Raw genomic sequence first — 16,980 nt, 5'->3', positions numbered from 1 at the left:
ATATAGTTGTACACGTTGGCACTAATAATATTAAGAGTAGGAGACCGGCAGAATTACTTAACAAGTACAGGTCACTGTTGAACAAAAGCCGAGAATTAGGGTTGAATTTGAAAGTGTCTGCAATTCTGCCCAGACACGATAGGAGGGAGTATATGATGAGAGCCTTGTCGATCAATTCGGCCCTGGAAAGATTGTGCAAGGCTCAAGGGGTAGAATTTTTTTCAGCCTGGACTGTACTTGTTAACAGGAGAGATTGCTTCTACAGGGATGGGATACACTTAAATAGAAAGGGTGCAAGAATATTTGCTGATGCTATCGAGGCAGTGTTAGGTGGGTCGGAAAACTGCTAGCTTGGGGGGAGACAAAGACCAATAGATTGACAGTAGCCATTGGCAGAGGTGAAAGAGATTCTTGCACTGCTTCTATTAGAATGAGCAGAAGCCTGAAAAACAAGATGCACGGTATTTCAGAGACTGCTGGGAGCCATTGCGGTACAAGTAAACACATGGGTTGTGTTAGGGTAGCTAAGAATAGAAACAGGTGCAGGTATACTTGCGTGTACACCAATGCTAGGAGTTTAGTAAATAAATTTTATGAATTTGAGGTATTGCTCAAAACATTGAAGGCAGATATTGTTGGGATATCAGAGACGTGGTGTCACACAGATATAAGGGATGCAGAACTGCAATTTGGGGAGTACAACGTCTACAGAAAGGATAGACAGGATAGGAAGGGAGGAGGGGTTATGCTATTAGTTAAGAAACACATAAAAACCAAGGAAGTGAAGCCAGTCGACATTGCTGGACAGTGCAGTGTGGAGTCAGTTTGGTGTGACATAAACATTGGGAGATCAAAATTGAGAGTAGGAGTGTGCTATAGGCCTAATGACTCTGATGAGTATAATAAGGAACTGTACAGGGAAATAGAGTGGGCCAGTAAATCAGAGTGTCTTATAATGGGAGATTTTAATTTCCCAGATATTGACTGGAATTTGGGGGCTGGTTACTCACACACTAGCAGGACTTTTGTGGATTTATTGGATGATTGTTTTCTACATCAGCATGTTCGGGAGGCAACTAGAGGGAGTAATACTCTTGATTTGATTATCAGCAGTGATTCTTCATGCATTAAGAATCTGCAGATAAATGAACCACTAGTTGGCAGTGATCACAGTGTGCTGAAGTGGGATTTACTCAAAGAGGTAACTACCATTAGGGGTAAAGGGAAGGGTTATTGCTTCCGTAAAGGCGACTACGATGGACTGAGACAGTATTTAAATTCTATACAGTGGGACCAACTGATGATGTTACCAACAGCAAATTCAAAATGGGAAGCATTCAAAGAACTTATCTTGGAAGCTACTAGGCTTTACATACCAACTAAGAAATATTGTTCAGGGTTTAGGCCAAAATGGATGTCAGATAAACTAATGAGGCATATGGCAGAGAAGAAAAATGCATGGGATACTTACAAATTAACACATGACACAGAAGCCTATGATAGATACAAGTTGAAATGCAACCAAGTTACAAAGGAGGTTAGGCAGGCGAAGGCAGATTACGAGAAATCCTTGGCAAGGGATGCAAAGAAAAACAGCAAAGAGTTCTTTACTTATGTAAACTCTAGAAGGAAGGGGATGAATCAGATTGGTCCACTTGATATTGATGGGTCAAGTGTTGATGATCCTGCTCAGGTAGCTAACAAACTAAATGAATATTTTGCATCGACATTCACACATGAGGAGTTATTCAGCGAGGGGAATGCCAGAGGTGTATTCAACTGTAGCAGTAAGCTACAGAATCTTGAAATAACTGGGAGTAAAGTGGAGGAGAAACTGTTGAAGATAAACACAAGAAAGGCACCCGGGGTGGATGGGATCTATCCAGTTATATTAAAGGAGGCAGCAAAGGAAGTAAGCAAACCTTTAGCCATAATTATGAGAGCTTCCTTGGACTCAGGGGAGGTACCCATAGACTGGAAATGTGCAAATGTGACCCCAATTCACAAAGGAGGATCAAAGGCTGACACAAGTAATTATAGACCTGTGAGCTTAACTTCTGTTCCAGGAAAATTAATGGAGGCACTGGTTAAAGAAGCACTGCAGGATCATTTAGACAAGACTTCAGTTATAGCTCAGACACAGCATGGTTTTGTTAAGGGGAAGTCTTGCCTGACCAACTTGATTGGATACTATGATGCAGTCACAAAAGAACTGGATGCAGGGAATAACTTTGATATTATATACTTGGATCTTAGAAAGGCTTTTGATACTGTTGCACATGGAAGACTGCTACACAAATTGGAGCAGTGTGACATTGGAGGCAAATTGCTGCTATGGATAAAGGGGTGGTTGAGGGGGAGAAGACAGAGAGTGGTAATCAATGGACACTGCTCATCGTGGACTGATGTTATTAGTGGAGTCCCTCAGGGCTCAGTGTTGGGTCCATTATTGTTTTCTGTATTTATAAATGATATTGATGATGGTATATCGGGCTTAATGTCCAAGTTTGCAGACGATACAAAGGTTAGCAGGGTTGTCAAGGACACTACTGACACTATGCTGCTGCAACAAGATCTGGAAAGGTTGAGCAGATGGGCTGAGAGGTGGCAAATGAAGTTTAACATTGACAAATGTAAAGTACTACACATGGGAAACAGCAACCCCAGAGCAACGTATCAACTCTGTGGTACTACACTGACAGTGGTAGAGAATGAAAGGGACTTGGGGGTGGTTGTGCAGGCAGATATGAAGTTCTCTGAGCAGTGCAGACGGGCTGCAAGAGTAGCTCATGGAGTATTGTCAATGATATACAGGAATTTTTCCAGCAGGGATAAGGAGGTGATTATTCCATTGTATAAGGCGATGGTCAGGCCACACCTAGAGTACTGTATACAGGTCTGGAGGCCTCATTTCAAGAAGGATGTAGAGCTGCTGGAACGAGTACAGAGAAGGGCAACAAGATTAGTGAATGGAACAAAGGGGTGCTCTTACGAAGAAAGGCTTAAGTTTTGCAAATTACAGTGTCTGGAGACTAGGCACCAGCGAGGTGATCTGATAGAGGTGTATAAAGCCTTGAATGGTTTAAGCATGCTCAATGCTGATGGGATTCTTCCTCTAGCTCAGGAAAATCACCTGAGAGGGCATAAATTCAAATTGAGGAAAGACAGATGTAGGATAGACGTGCAGAAATTTGCCTTTAGCCAGCGGGTGGTTGGTTGGTGGAACAGACTTCCATCCCTTGTAGTGGAGGTTGATAGCCTAAATAAGTTTAAGGCTCAGCTGGACAGGTATTTTGAACGAATAGAGGGGTGAAGTGGAAGTGGGTTTTTTTTTTTTTTTTTGGGCTGATGCTGAAAAACTTGCTTTCTTGCATCAAATGCCTCTACTAATGCTAATGCTAATGTGTCTGAATTATTGCTGCAGTCTTGTCTAGAGGATCCTGTAATGCATCTTTAACTAGTGACTCCATTATTTTACCCAGAACAGAAGTTAAACTAACTGGTCTGTAATTACTCGTGTCACCCTTCGATCCCCCTTTGTGACATTTGCACATCTCCAGTCTGTGGGGACCTACCCTGAGTCCAAGGATGTTCTCATAATTATGGCTAAGGGTTTGCTTAGTTGCTTTGCCGCTTCCTTTAATATAACTGGATAGAAATCATCCACCCTACGTGCCTTTCTTATGTTTAACTTCAACAATTTCTGCTCCACTTTGCTCTCAGTTATTACAAAATCATTAAGCACCTTGCTACAATTTGATAACCTTCTGTCATTTTCAAACCTTAATAACTCCTCATGTGTGAATGTATATGCAAAATACTCATTCAGTTTGTTTGCTATCTGAGCTGGATCATCAACAATCGAACCATCGATAACCCCATCTGGGGAGCATGGGCTTGGCACACCCAGGGTCCTGAGCTGGATATCATCATTCTTCTCTTCCTTGATGATTTCCTTCTACTTCTTTCCCTCTCTCTCTCTCTCTCTCTCTCTCTCTCTCTCTCTCTCTCTCTCTCTCTCTTAGGGTAAATTAGAATTTTTTTTTTTTTTTGGCTGGTGCAGCAAAAGCCTCAGGCTTCCTTGCACCATATGGCTAATGATGATAATGATAATAATGATGATAAAGTAGGGGGGAAAAATGAATTTGGATTTTCCTGCTGCAGGTTTGGAAATGCTCTCAATTACCAAATCTGAGGATTGTTATAAACAAAAAAAATTGGACTCAATATTTCTGATGTGCAGTCTGCTGTAGTATCTCTCTCTTGAAGCAATTATAATTAGTTGATGTCTAACCGACAATCCAACAGAAATCCACAGGAAAAAAAAAAAAAGTTAGATAAGTTAATGTGTAAAGGCATACCATACTTTTAACAATCCTATGGTTGTATTTTAATATAAAATGTATTTTTCTCAGTTAAATTTAATTTCTAGTGCAGTGTGGACTTTGAAAAAAACTTACTGTTTTTCCCCAAAAAATCTTTTTTTTAGGAAGAACTGCTTTTTGCAAAATACCTCCTGTGTTTTGGGCGGTATGGTCAAAAAATCTGTTTTCTGTATATATGATATAATAACAAAGGAAATGGATGCAAAAAATAATTTTGGCATACTTACTTGTATTTCAGAAAAGCTTTTGAAAAAAAAGTTCCACATTAAAGAAACAATACAAATTGAGAACTGTGACAATAGAAGCAATTTACAGCTATGGGTAAAGGGATAGTTGGGTGAGAGAAGATAGAGAGTGGTTATCAATGGGTATTGATAACCATGGACTATTGTTATTAACAGAGTGCCCCCACAGTTCAGTTCTGAGGTCATTGTTGTTTTCAATATTTATTAATGATACCACAGGTTAAAAAAAAAAAAAAAAAAAAAAAAAAAAAGGTAAACTGCAGCCATTATCAACTCACTGCATGATGGAAGCCTCCTCAAAGGAAATGGACCATAATCTGCCACACTAGTCGAGTGCGGGTTGGCAGATCGACCGTATTTAGCAGTCAGGGGCTTGAACTCCGGTCTACTCAAAGAGCATGTGCTACTGCACTCCCGCTCCTGACCACTCGGCTATGGAGACAGATACCACAGGTAACTGCAGTCAAACATGAAATTCTCTGAGCAGTGCAGACTGGCTGGTAAGGCAGCTGACAGGGTTTTGTTAATGATATAGAGGAATTTTGCCAGCAGGGATAAGGAGGTAATTATTCTGTTAAGGCAATTACCTCTTCTTGAGTATTACATACAGGTCCGAGGGCCTCATTTTAGAAAAAATGTGGATCTGTTGGAACAAGTACAGAGAAGAGCAAGAAAAGAACAGACGTGGTCTTTCCAAAAGACTTAGGTTCTGCAAATGTAGCATTTGGAAACTAGGCACCTATAAGATCAGATTAAGGTGTTTAAGTCTAAATGTTGATGGATTTACTCTAGCTCAGATAACACATATAAGAAAGCACAAATTTAAATTGAGGAAGGATGGTTGCAGGATAGATTTTGTGGAAATTTGTTTTCAGCTAGAGAGTAGTTGTTTGTTGGTACAAATTTCCATCTGGTGTTGTGGAAGTGGATAGTATGACTAAATTTAATGAAGAATTAGATAAATTATTAGAGAGTATGAATGGACAGGTGATATGGGAAGTTTTTTTGTTTTTTTTTTGCTGATACTGTATAAGCATGCTTCCTTGCATCATTTGTCAATTCTGATACTAATCAAAGCTGTGATTAAAAACCTTGTTGCAAAAGGCATTAGGCTTAGACAGTATTCTTGTCTTCATTATAGAAATTTCAAGTGTTTATATCATTAGCCTACTGATATTATTTTTCAATCAGGCCATTGGAAACGATTTTTTCCCCTTTGAATGGAGGAATTAATAAGCAACTTTTTCCATTAAAAATAATCATATTGACTATGCAGTCAGAGGCAGGTCTGCCAAGATAAACTAGCTCACAACTACTTATTCATCCTAAATAACCTTAACTCAAAAAAAAAACAAATTGACATTAGCATTAGCATTAGTAGAGGCATATGATGCAAGAAAGCAAGCTTATATATCATTTTTTAGCCAAAAAAAAAAAAACAAAAAAACTTGCCATTTCACCCATCCATTCACTCCAAAAGTTTGTCGAGTTCAGCCTTGAATTTATTTAAGCTGTCAACCTCCACAATGACAGATGGAAGTTTGTTCCATCAATCAACCACCCACTAGCTAAAGGCAAATTTTGCACATCTGTTTTTCCTCAATTTGAATTAATTCCCCCCTCAGGTGCATAATCTGAGCAAGAGGAAGAATCCCATCAGCATTGATCTTGCTCAAACCATTTTAAGCCTTATACACCTCAGTGAAATCACCTCGCAAGTGCCTAGTCTACAAACTCTTCAATTTGCAGAACTTAAGCCTTTCTTGGTAACAGCAACCCCTAATATACAGTGATATACAGTGATAAAAATCTTGCATTTTATCTTGCCTGTGATTGCTTAATCTTCTGGTATATTTTTTATTTAAAATAAATAAATACATTTTCTGTTTATACTCCGGCACGACAACCAAGTCAGTAGAGTTTACAATAAATCGCCAATACAAATATTTATCGTATTTAGTAGTCACGGGCTTGAACCCTGGTCCAGTCAAGGAACGGGGTTCAAGCCCGTGACTACTAAATACGATAAATATTTGTATTGGCGATTTATTGTAAACACTACTTGATCTTTTGAAACCTTTTAAATTTATTTTGTTTTTATTAACCTCCAGAAAGATTCTTGTAGGAATCCAGTAGGATTCTAGTTTCCAATTATGAAAATCTTGTACCATAGGCTTCAAATCTCACTTAGCAACACCATGTTTTCCATTAAGATCTCTGTTATTCTCAAATTATTCCTCTTGTTCTCACACATAAGGATCTTGTAATCTGCTACAACTCTAAATTCAGTTTTTTCTACACATGCAGACTATCATACTAAAAGACTTACTAGAGCCCTTTGCCATATTAAACAAAATTTACTACTCACTCTTCTCATATTGTTAAATACTTCTCAAGAATGATTAAACCTAACATTGTATATATTTTAATGGTTTGGTCAGGTACTTCTTACATGAATTTGAAAAAAAAAAATCTCCTCAATTGAATACTTGTTCCTGAGACTTTAATTCTAGCTATGAACTGGTGAGATTACAATATTTTGTGGTCACCTGTCTTAATTATAGAGAAAACAGTTTATTGGCAATGTACAAAACCTTTCTTTATTCTGCAGAGTATATAACTCCCTTATTGACTGGCCTGAAATTAGGGGACCCATAAATGGAAAATGCCTAGGAAATCCTCAAGAACTAATGTGCCTATTAAAAAGATTATATATAACTAAAAAGCACTTTCCATTTAACAGAATTTTTTTTTTTTTTTTTTTTTTTGTTAATTTACTGGCACCGTCAGTGAATTTGGACTCTGCCATTTTAGTATTAGTAGTGAAAAATAATGCAAGAAAGCATGTTATTTAAAGAATCAGCAAAAAAAAAAAAAAAAAACCCTTCCCCAGGGGCTCACATCTGGTGAGTATGGGCTTGGCACACCCAGGGTTCTGAGCTGGATATCATCATTCTTCTCTTTCTTGATGATTCCCTTTTACTTCTCTCTCTCTTAGGGTTACTTGGGAATTTTTTTTTGGCTGGTGCAGCACAAGCCTCAGGCTTCCTTGCACCATATAGCTAATAATAATAATAAAACATTACCTGCCCATCCCCTCCAATAATTTTTGTTGTTCATCCTTGAATTGATTCAAAGTACCCACCTCAACAACGACAGGTGGAACTTTATCCACCAATCAACCACCTGCCGGCTAATGGTTGCATTTATCCTGCAACCATCCTTCTGAATTTGAATTTATACTCTCTATATTTGTAATCTGGGGAAGTGGAAGAATGTCATCAGCATTCAGGTTGGTCAATCCATTCTAAACCTTAAACACCTCATTCAGATCTTGCAGGTGCCTAGTTGCTGGACACTGCAATTTGTAGAACTGAAGCATTTCTTGGTAAGACTACCCTTTCATTCCCTTCACTGATCTTATTGCTCTTCTCTGCACCCATTTCAGTAAATCTATGTCCACCCTAAAATTAGGCCTCCAGACCTGCAGTTCTCAAGGTGTGCTCTAACCATTGCCTTATACAATAGAATAATCACCTACTTATCCGTGCTAGCAATATTTCTGTATATCGTCAACAAAACCCGATATGCTGTGCTGGCAACCATCTTCACTGCTCAGAGAACTTCATATCTGATTGCACAATTATCCCCAGGTCTTTTCCATTAACATGAGTATAGTATCACAGTTCGTACATTTGGCAGTTGAAGTTAACATTTGTCACTGTTAAACTTGAACTGCCATTTCTCAACCCATCTGCATAATTTTTCTAGATATTGTTGCAATAGCCTACCCTGATTACTGTTATTAACCACCCTGCCTGATATACCTTTATCAATGTCATTAATAAATATAGAAAACAAATGGAGCCCTAGAGGACTCTATTAATAACATTGGTCCACAAAGAGCAGTGTCCATTAATAACTGCTCTGTCTTCACCCACTAAACCATCTGTTTATGCAGCGCAGTACTTTGCTCTTAATGCCACACTGCTCCAATTTTTACAGCAGTCTTTTATATGCAACGGTATCAAAAGCTATTCTGAAAACCGAGTATATAATATAAAAATTATTATATTTTGTATCCAGTTCCTTTGTTACTAAATCAGAGTATCCAATCAGATTGGTCAAACAAGATTGCCCCTAAGCAAATCTAAGATGGGGGGTATCAAAAAGTTCGTACCCTAACCTATATAAAACATCAGTAGGAAGATGCCATTTTTAATATGTTGTCTATATATTCAATAATTAACATGTGAAATTTCATTTCAGACACCTGGAAACTGAGGAAGGATGCTATGGTTGACAAAGTGGAATATCAAGCAGTGATCAAGTTCTTGCATTTGCAGGGCAAGAAAGCTCAGGAAATTGATGAAGAACTGAAAGCTGTGTATGAGCAGAATTATCCATCCTACTACACTGTAAAAAAGTGGAATTCCAGTGTGGTTGTACAAGTGTCTTTGATGAGCCAAGAGAAGGAAGGCCATCAACATCCACAGACAAAGAGGTGGTTGCAAAGGTTGAGCACCTGGTGCTGAGTGACAGACCTGTGATAATTCATTTCATTGCAGATGCAGTGGGAATTAGTTATGGATCTGCCCAAAGCATTTTACATGACCATCTGCACATGTCTAAGGTCTCTGCATGATGGATTCTAAGATTGCTGATGCCTTTGCAGAAGCAATGTCAAATGCAATGTTCTCACCAACTGTTGGATTTGTGTAATGCAGATGATGAGAACTTTTCTGATTTATTGGTGACAAATGACAAATGTTGGGTGTATCAGTATGATCCGGAGACTAAAGACATGTCAAAGCAGTGGAAGCACAGCTCCTCCCCACTTCCCAAAAAGGCAAAGACCACTCCATCTGTGAAAAAGGTGATGCCACCACCAACTTTGTTGCCCAGTGCGACTTTGAACTACTGCAGCACCTACCCTATTCAAGGCTTGTTGGCCTATCATTAGTGGGCCGGTAGGTACTCCGGTATTACAATCATGCCAACCCAGTTGTGAAGTATAATTCCACAATATGAGAGATGCCAATTGGTGTGCATAGTAATAATACTAAAAGAATAAACACAATCAGGGTAGTGCAATACATGGTAACTCATGCAGGTAGTCACAATATGAGATACAATTAAATTGATGCCATTTACACTACTTCTGTAGTTTTTTACTACTATGAAAAAATATGGTGATATATCACTGATATTCTAATAGTGAATTACCAATCTGTAGCCTATTATGCCTTGTGCATTTATTCTTTTACTATTGTTATTTATTATTATTATTATTATAATCAGGATATATTATTATTGAAATATATAAATAAGATGGCTTCTGGCATCCAACGCTTGTCTCATGAAAGGAAAGATCTTTCATGAGACCGAAGGATTCATGCTTGCTATTTAGTTCAGGTAATCAACACCAGAAACGACTCCAGAATAACAAATGACCGCGTCATGGATGCCACCTGGCCTCAGAAAAAATCCTGCACATTACCGCAGGATGATCACCCAGACAGAGTACACTCACAGATACTACCAGGTGGCTGGGATAATACATCAGACACTATTGCAAAAATACCAGCTGATCAAAGAAAATTTATCACATTACAAGTACGAGCCTCAGGCAGAGAAATCCTCAAAAGACAACTGATTTCTAGAGACTCCTGCACACAGACTATACTGGGACCATGCCATAATAATGGACAAGATGATCCAACACAACAGACCAGTCATAACCATCATCGACAAGAAGGAAATGGCTATCTACCTGATCGACATAGCTCTGCCCAACACTGGCAACTTCCAGAAAAGGAAAAGGAAGGAGGAAAAGATCAGGAAGTACTCAGACTTAAGACTAGAAGTCAAAGATATATGGCATATGGAACAAGTAATGATCATTTCGATCACTGTGTCAACCACCAGCATGGTGCTAAAGAGCTTCCATAAGAACCTAGCAGCAATAGGCTTCCCAGAGAACATTTATGTGGAACTCCAGAAAGCAGCGATCCGAAACACCTGAAGGATAGTAAGAGAGTTCCTCAACCAACAATAATAATAGCAGTAACGGGACACAACCAGGCAAACAAAAAAGATGGGTATTGGTACACATCATGGGATGGAAAAAACTCTATACAGATGAAAAAGTTTTTTTTTAATAATAATAATAACAAAAGTACATACCTGAGTGAGAAGTGCTGGCCTTTTCTCCATGGATGAGGTGTATATTACCTGTCTGGAACGAAAAACAAACTGAACTTAACAAGAGAAAAGGCATTTCATAGTAATGATAATCTAGTTTAAACTGTTTTAACTTTTGTATAGACCAAGGCCGAATAGAAATACTGCCCTCACAGTATTTCTATCAAAAACGTGAAGAGGAGTGCGGCTGTTGATCATTATTCCATCCCACACGAGAACACTGCCTTCACCATAATCAACAAAATTAACAGAACATGTAGAAAATATGATGTAGCTCATGCAGCTTGCAGTAAACTGATATAAATTTGCAGTAAACTGATATATATATATATATACACCATAGAATAAGGATGAAATGAGGAGACAGCAAGAAACTTCAGATGGGTATAAGGAACATTTATAGGGGTTGTATAAGAATTATCAAAAAAAGAATTATCATTACAGAAGTTTATACAAGATGCTTGAAAATATGGTCACATCACACTACGCCGTATGATCACCCTCTAATGGCTATACAGGCCTGACAGTGGTGAACCATGCTTGATATAAAGGTGTCTACAGGATTTGGTGGTAGCAAATACCATTCTTCCACCAGCGCAAACCTTAGCTCACCAAGTGACCGAGGAGTTGGCTGTTGGCCTGCAGTGCGACACGCAAGGGAGTTGCATTGCACGGTGACACATGTTCCATCAGATTGAAGTCTGTTGATCATGCCGGCCACGGCAGCTGTGGGATATCTGTGGGTTCAAGATATTCCTCCACCACTTGAGCTTTATGGGCATTGTTGTGCAATAAAAGAAAATCTGGGCCAACTGCACCCCTGAAAAGTCGCACATAGGGTTCGTGTATCTGGTTTTGGTACCTCTATGCAGTTACAGTACCCCTATCAAAAACATGAAGAGGGGTGCAGCTGTTGATCATTATTCCACCCCACATGAGAACACTGCCTCCACCATAAGTACCTTTCTCTGATGTTGGAGGGATAGTACTGATTCTTCATTCATTGTTTCCAGATTAAATAACATCTAGAATCTGTTTGTAGGCCAAAACAGACTCATCAGGGAACAGAACTGTACCCTTTTTGTCAAGGCTAAAAATCACATGTTTGACATCAGTTTCAACAAACTCTGCATTGGTTTGGGGTTAATGGGTTACAAACCTATGGTTTTCTTATGTAGAGTCCACTTGAACTGCACCTTCTTGATACAGTCCAGTCAAAAATATTTTCACTTGTGGCCACAGCAACCTCAAGAGATAGTTGATGACAGGACGTCGTAGCGTTCTATCTTGCTGTTAGAACCAGAAGCACTTTTCTCGTTGACATAGCCCACAGGCCACCTTGGCAAGTTCTTGTAATGGCTCCTAAAACTGCTTCCATAAAACTATTTGTTAGAGTCACCCAGAAAATCATTTCATCTATCCATGTGTATAGTGTCAGCAAATTGCACGTGTTTTCTGGTCAATTTTCCTGCTTTGCTGGATGAAAAATGCTGCATTCCGTGGGGGGAGATGCCTTGCTGCCTATGAATGAGACCGACTAATTCACCGTGGAGTGTAAAATACCCATAAAAGTTCCTCGCGTCATTGGTAGGACTCGAACTCAGGTCTTTTCCACCTGGTGTGGAGAGGACAGTGATGATACCACTGTGCTACCCACGCATACAAACTGCTTCCATCATGCTGAGATGACACACTAACATGTTAAGCCAAAGTGCCACATTCACCTGCGACTTCCTGGCTTCAAGTCGTCGAAAGGCTGTCATCTTAAAGAATCATGTAAACAATGATGACTTGCCATCCCAAGTATTGGAGATGTGGCTATCGCACCGAACAAGCCAAAAGAACTGGAATGAAGTGATGTGGTTGCAAACCGTGTTTTTACAGGCATTAATAATTTGCATAATATGCCGCTCTGTAAGATAGTAAATTGATTCAGTGACGCTGTTCACAATAAAATATTCATGAAAAACATTTTGTTCTGTTAATGTTGTCAAGCCGTGTAGTATGCTTGTATGATGAATGTCTTCATTTCAATGCTTCACTTCATGCATTGCTCTTTCTTCCTCCCTTGGTGGGCTTGCCCTTCAATTTTGGTAACGATGGGGAGGATAGGGCCATCTTCTCCACATTCTTCTTTTGGAGGCTGTCTCTAACTTTACGAACATCAACCTTTTTCTATGTCCTGAACACGATTGACTTTATCTGTGCCACACTCGATGTATATTTAGTATTTCTACTTTTCGTCTTTACCCAGCTATGAAGGGACCTGTTTAGCTTTAGTTTTAGCATCCGGTTGTTGGTGGTAGTTATTGGAAGCGACACCAGATGGCATCACTCTGCCTCAGCCATCACTTCAACCTAGGGTGTATACAGAGGCAGATTTAACGGCGGGCGCACCTGGCACGTGCTCCGGGCCCTGACTTCTGAAGGGCCCACGCAAAACCCCAACAAATTAGTTGAACATATTAGTTCAAAACTTTGTGATTATTATTATGCTATTATTAATTATATTATACATATATTATATTCAAATTTTATTGGAAATAAAACATTAATAGAACATAATATTTTTTATTTATTTAAAAAAATGGTTAACATGTATTTTTATTTTCCCTGTCTCTCTCTTTTTTTTAAGGGGCCCAATATTTTCTTCTGCGCCCGGGGCCTCAACTGACCTTAATCCGCTCCTGGGTGTATATCCGATGAAGCGGCAGATTAAAACTCGGGTTTATCACATTGGTGGTTCTGTGGTGTAACCACTGGGTTACTCCTGCCTTATTTTTTTATTGTTAAATCAGTTTTATTAACCATTTAGTTTTATCCCATGAATGGCCTAGTGTAGAGGTTCCCAAACTTTCTCAGTTCACGGTGCCCTTAGTGTCTCAGTAATTTTTTTCCAGTGCTCCTAGTGTCTCAGTAATTTTTTCGCGGTGCTCCTAGGCCAAAAGAAATATGTAACAGTTCAGTTTATTAAGTAGGTCCAAACAACTTAATAAGTAATGTTGAAACTGTGAACTATCGAGAGCTGGTAGTTCGCATGGTGTTCGACAGAATTCGAGCTTCCCTGTGTTTCCATTGAAAAATTAAAATATCCCGTGCCCCTGTGAGTTCTCTGTGGAGCCCTGGGGCGCCACAGCGCACGGTTTGGGAACCGCTGGCCTAGTGTATTGGGAATACAGGGATAATAACAATGTGGCCATAATAGCATTTTAAAGGAATATAATTTTTTTTTTTTTTTTTTTTTTTGTTCTTGTTTATACTCCACACGACCACCAGGTCAGAGGGTTTACAATAATAAATATAATCGGTAATCGTCTTTAACAGTGTTCCGTAACATTTTTCTCTTCGTGGCATACCTTAAGTTATCCATGACACAACACGGCACATCAAAATATTAATCCCAAAATGCATAGTTTATGACTGAGGTTTCCAAAGTTTCTCGGTTCACGGAGCCCTTAATGCCCCAGTAATTTTTTCATGGCGCCCCTAGGCCAAAAGAAATACCTAACACAGTGGTTTTCGACCTTTTAATATATACCTATATAATAATTTTATTATAGGGGTACTAAATAAAGATCAATTATAGATCACCAAAAAAATTAAAAAGATACGGATACCGTACACCCTTTTATAATGAAATAAATGTATAAATTTCATAAAAAAAAGTAATAATAATAACTTTGTGTAACTCTAATGCATTAATGTATTAACATCTAATGCATTAAAATACACATAGTCTTTATGTAACTTAAAACGAAATTACACGGCACCCTAAGAATGTTGTTGCGGGACGCTAGTGTGCCGCGGCACCCCTATTGAAAACCACTGGTTTACGGCAATGTCATCTCTCTCTCTCTCTCTGAGCCTCTCCCTCTTTGATCTTTTAATTTCAGTCAGGGTCGAAAAACCCAGTTCACACAAATATGTAGTTGAAAGTGGTAATATCTCGGAGTTAGCCGGGTATTCTTTCCTTATGATAACCATAATGTCCAATTGCGCTTCACGAAGTTTTAATCGCAATGTTCTGTCCGCCTTTAGATCTATTAGTTCCTCTTGTACATTAATCGGAAGAGATTTTGCATTCGCAACAAATGGATCACGAACCCAGTCGAAATCTTCAACGCTCTCTCCAAAATAATCCTTGAACTTTTGCCTCGAGTTATCTAAATGTCCATCACCACTTTATCACCATCAGCAAACAGCCATACAGTTGGGAACATCTCAAACGACCTATTTGCAATACGTTTGTATTCAGCTTATTCTGAAACCCTTGAATCTTATCCATACTCCTAAAAAGATTTTCGTTCTTGCCTCACATTTTTCGGTTCAGCTACTTCAAGTGAACGAAAATATCGGAAAGATAAGCCAAATTCGTCACCCATTCATCATCTGCAAATAACTCTGCATAGTCATGCCCTCAACTGTTAAAAACTTCTGTACCTCCTCCTTAAGTTCAGAAAAGCACGTTAGCACTTTGCCATGCGTGATAACCACCATATGTACTTCTGTATGTGGCAGGAGTGTGGCGTGTTCAGATCTCATTCCTGAAACTAAACGGAAAAAAGCCGCAAATGGGGGGGAGGGGCGCGATTTGATGAAGTTTACGACTTTTATCACTTCTCCAGCGCAACTTTCAGACAATATGGCAAAAGACTTGGCAACAATAGCTTCACGGTGAATAACACCATGGTCACATCATATGTCAGGATTCACTTCGCACACTTTAGCCACAAAGGCTTTAACACGACCTGTCGTGGAAACGGCTCCGTCTATGAAAACACTAACACAATCCTTCTAATTTAATTCATTTTGGAGCATATATTTATTGGTAACACAGAATATTTCTTCACCGGTGGCTCGCTCCGGTAGTACTTTGCAAAATAGAAATTAGTTGTAATTACATCTCCATCGATGAACCGAATATTGGCAAGAAGTTGGTCGTGGCTGCTAACATCTGTGGACTCGTCGATCTGAAGTGAAAACTTCTGATTGCTGTTGATTTTCTCCTTCATAATGTCTTCACTGTCATTGGACATATCACTGACTCGGCGACTGATTGTGTCAGCTGAGAGTGGAATTTTTGAACTTTCATTAGCAGCTTCTGGGCCCAGGACAATTTTCACAATCTGTTTACAAGCCAGCATTAACAAAGTTTCGGCTATTGTGTGTGGCTTTTTGGCCTTTGCAATAAGTTTGGTTACTTTATAGCTAGCTTCCTGTACTTTTTCCGAAACAGTTACCGACGAAGTCACGAACTTTGCGTGTTTTTTGTTTTGTTGCAACAACCGTCGAAAATAATTGACATCTTTGCATGCCAGAGAAAAATGTTTTGTTGAGAAATGTCTTTTCAGTTTACTAGGAACCATAGCAGCATTGCTCAGTTTTTCTCCGCATACACGACACACTCGGAGATTGGGCATGTTTTATCACCACCAGAAAAAAACAATGCACATAATTATCACTATACTGTCTGCACACTAATTTTTGTTTCTTTTTTTCGGGCTCTTCACTTTCATGACTTGCACTCGTGGACGGAATACTCCTTACGAGGAACTTGTCCATTGTCCAAAAAGAAAATCAACAATGTTATGGCTTGCGATCACAGTTTTCTGACTATTTCAGAGCACAGCTTTGAGGAAACTGAAATTGATAGAGGCGGGACCAATACTCTTCGAACAGAGGAAGGGGCACATCTATCGCTTTGAAATATAGTGTTATAACAAAGGGTGGGTGCATCGACACAGGAACAAAGTAATAAAATTGAAGTAGCACGGAGAAACAAGGACAAATATCAAAACAAGCCAATAAAATAATAAAAGACGTGGGTTGTTTTGCTAATTCTTACACGTTTAAGGAACAGCACGTATCTAACTTTAACGAGCGGCATCTTATTTCAGTCAGCGCAGCGACAAAACGAGAAATATTAGAAGGGCAAACATCCAAATAACTTGAGAAAGCGAGTGTTGGGCAGCCACCGCTTTCGCGAACACGTGGCTGTGCCTATATGCTCCAAGTGTTGCAGGTTCGGCCACACCTCACACATTTGTATCCATACAGTGCCAACGTGCGGCCATTGTGCTGAAAAAGGCCACGAATTTAACAGCTGTCCTAACAATACCAAAGATCCTATTTGTGTGAACTGTAAA

At 39.2% G+C, this 16,980-nt stretch overlaps 1 protein-coding gene across 1 annotated transcript; it reads right to left on the bottom strand.

Moving 5' to 3' along the window:
• Nucleotides 1–15,633: 15,633 nt before the first annotated feature.
• Nucleotides 15,634–16,254, bottom strand: LOC150080977 (SCAN domain-containing protein 3-like). The gene has a single exon (XM_090380870.1). It carries the CDS (start codon nucleotides 16,252–16,254, stop codon nucleotides 15,634–15,636), a length of 621 nt encoding a protein of 206 aa, XP_090236996.1.
• Between the last annotated feature and the right edge of the window lie 726 nt (nucleotides 16,255–16,980).

The sequence above is a fragment of the Mastigoproctus giganteus genome, chromosome 9 (assembly GCF_048544385.1).
Source record: "Mastigoproctus giganteus isolate SK-2022 chromosome 9, ASM4854438v1, whole genome shotgun sequence".
In the NCBI taxonomy this organism is placed as follows: Eukaryota; Metazoa; Arthropoda; class Arachnida; order Uropygi; family Thelyphonidae; genus Mastigoproctus; species Mastigoproctus giganteus.
This window is presented reverse-complemented; position numbering and strand designations above follow the sequence as displayed.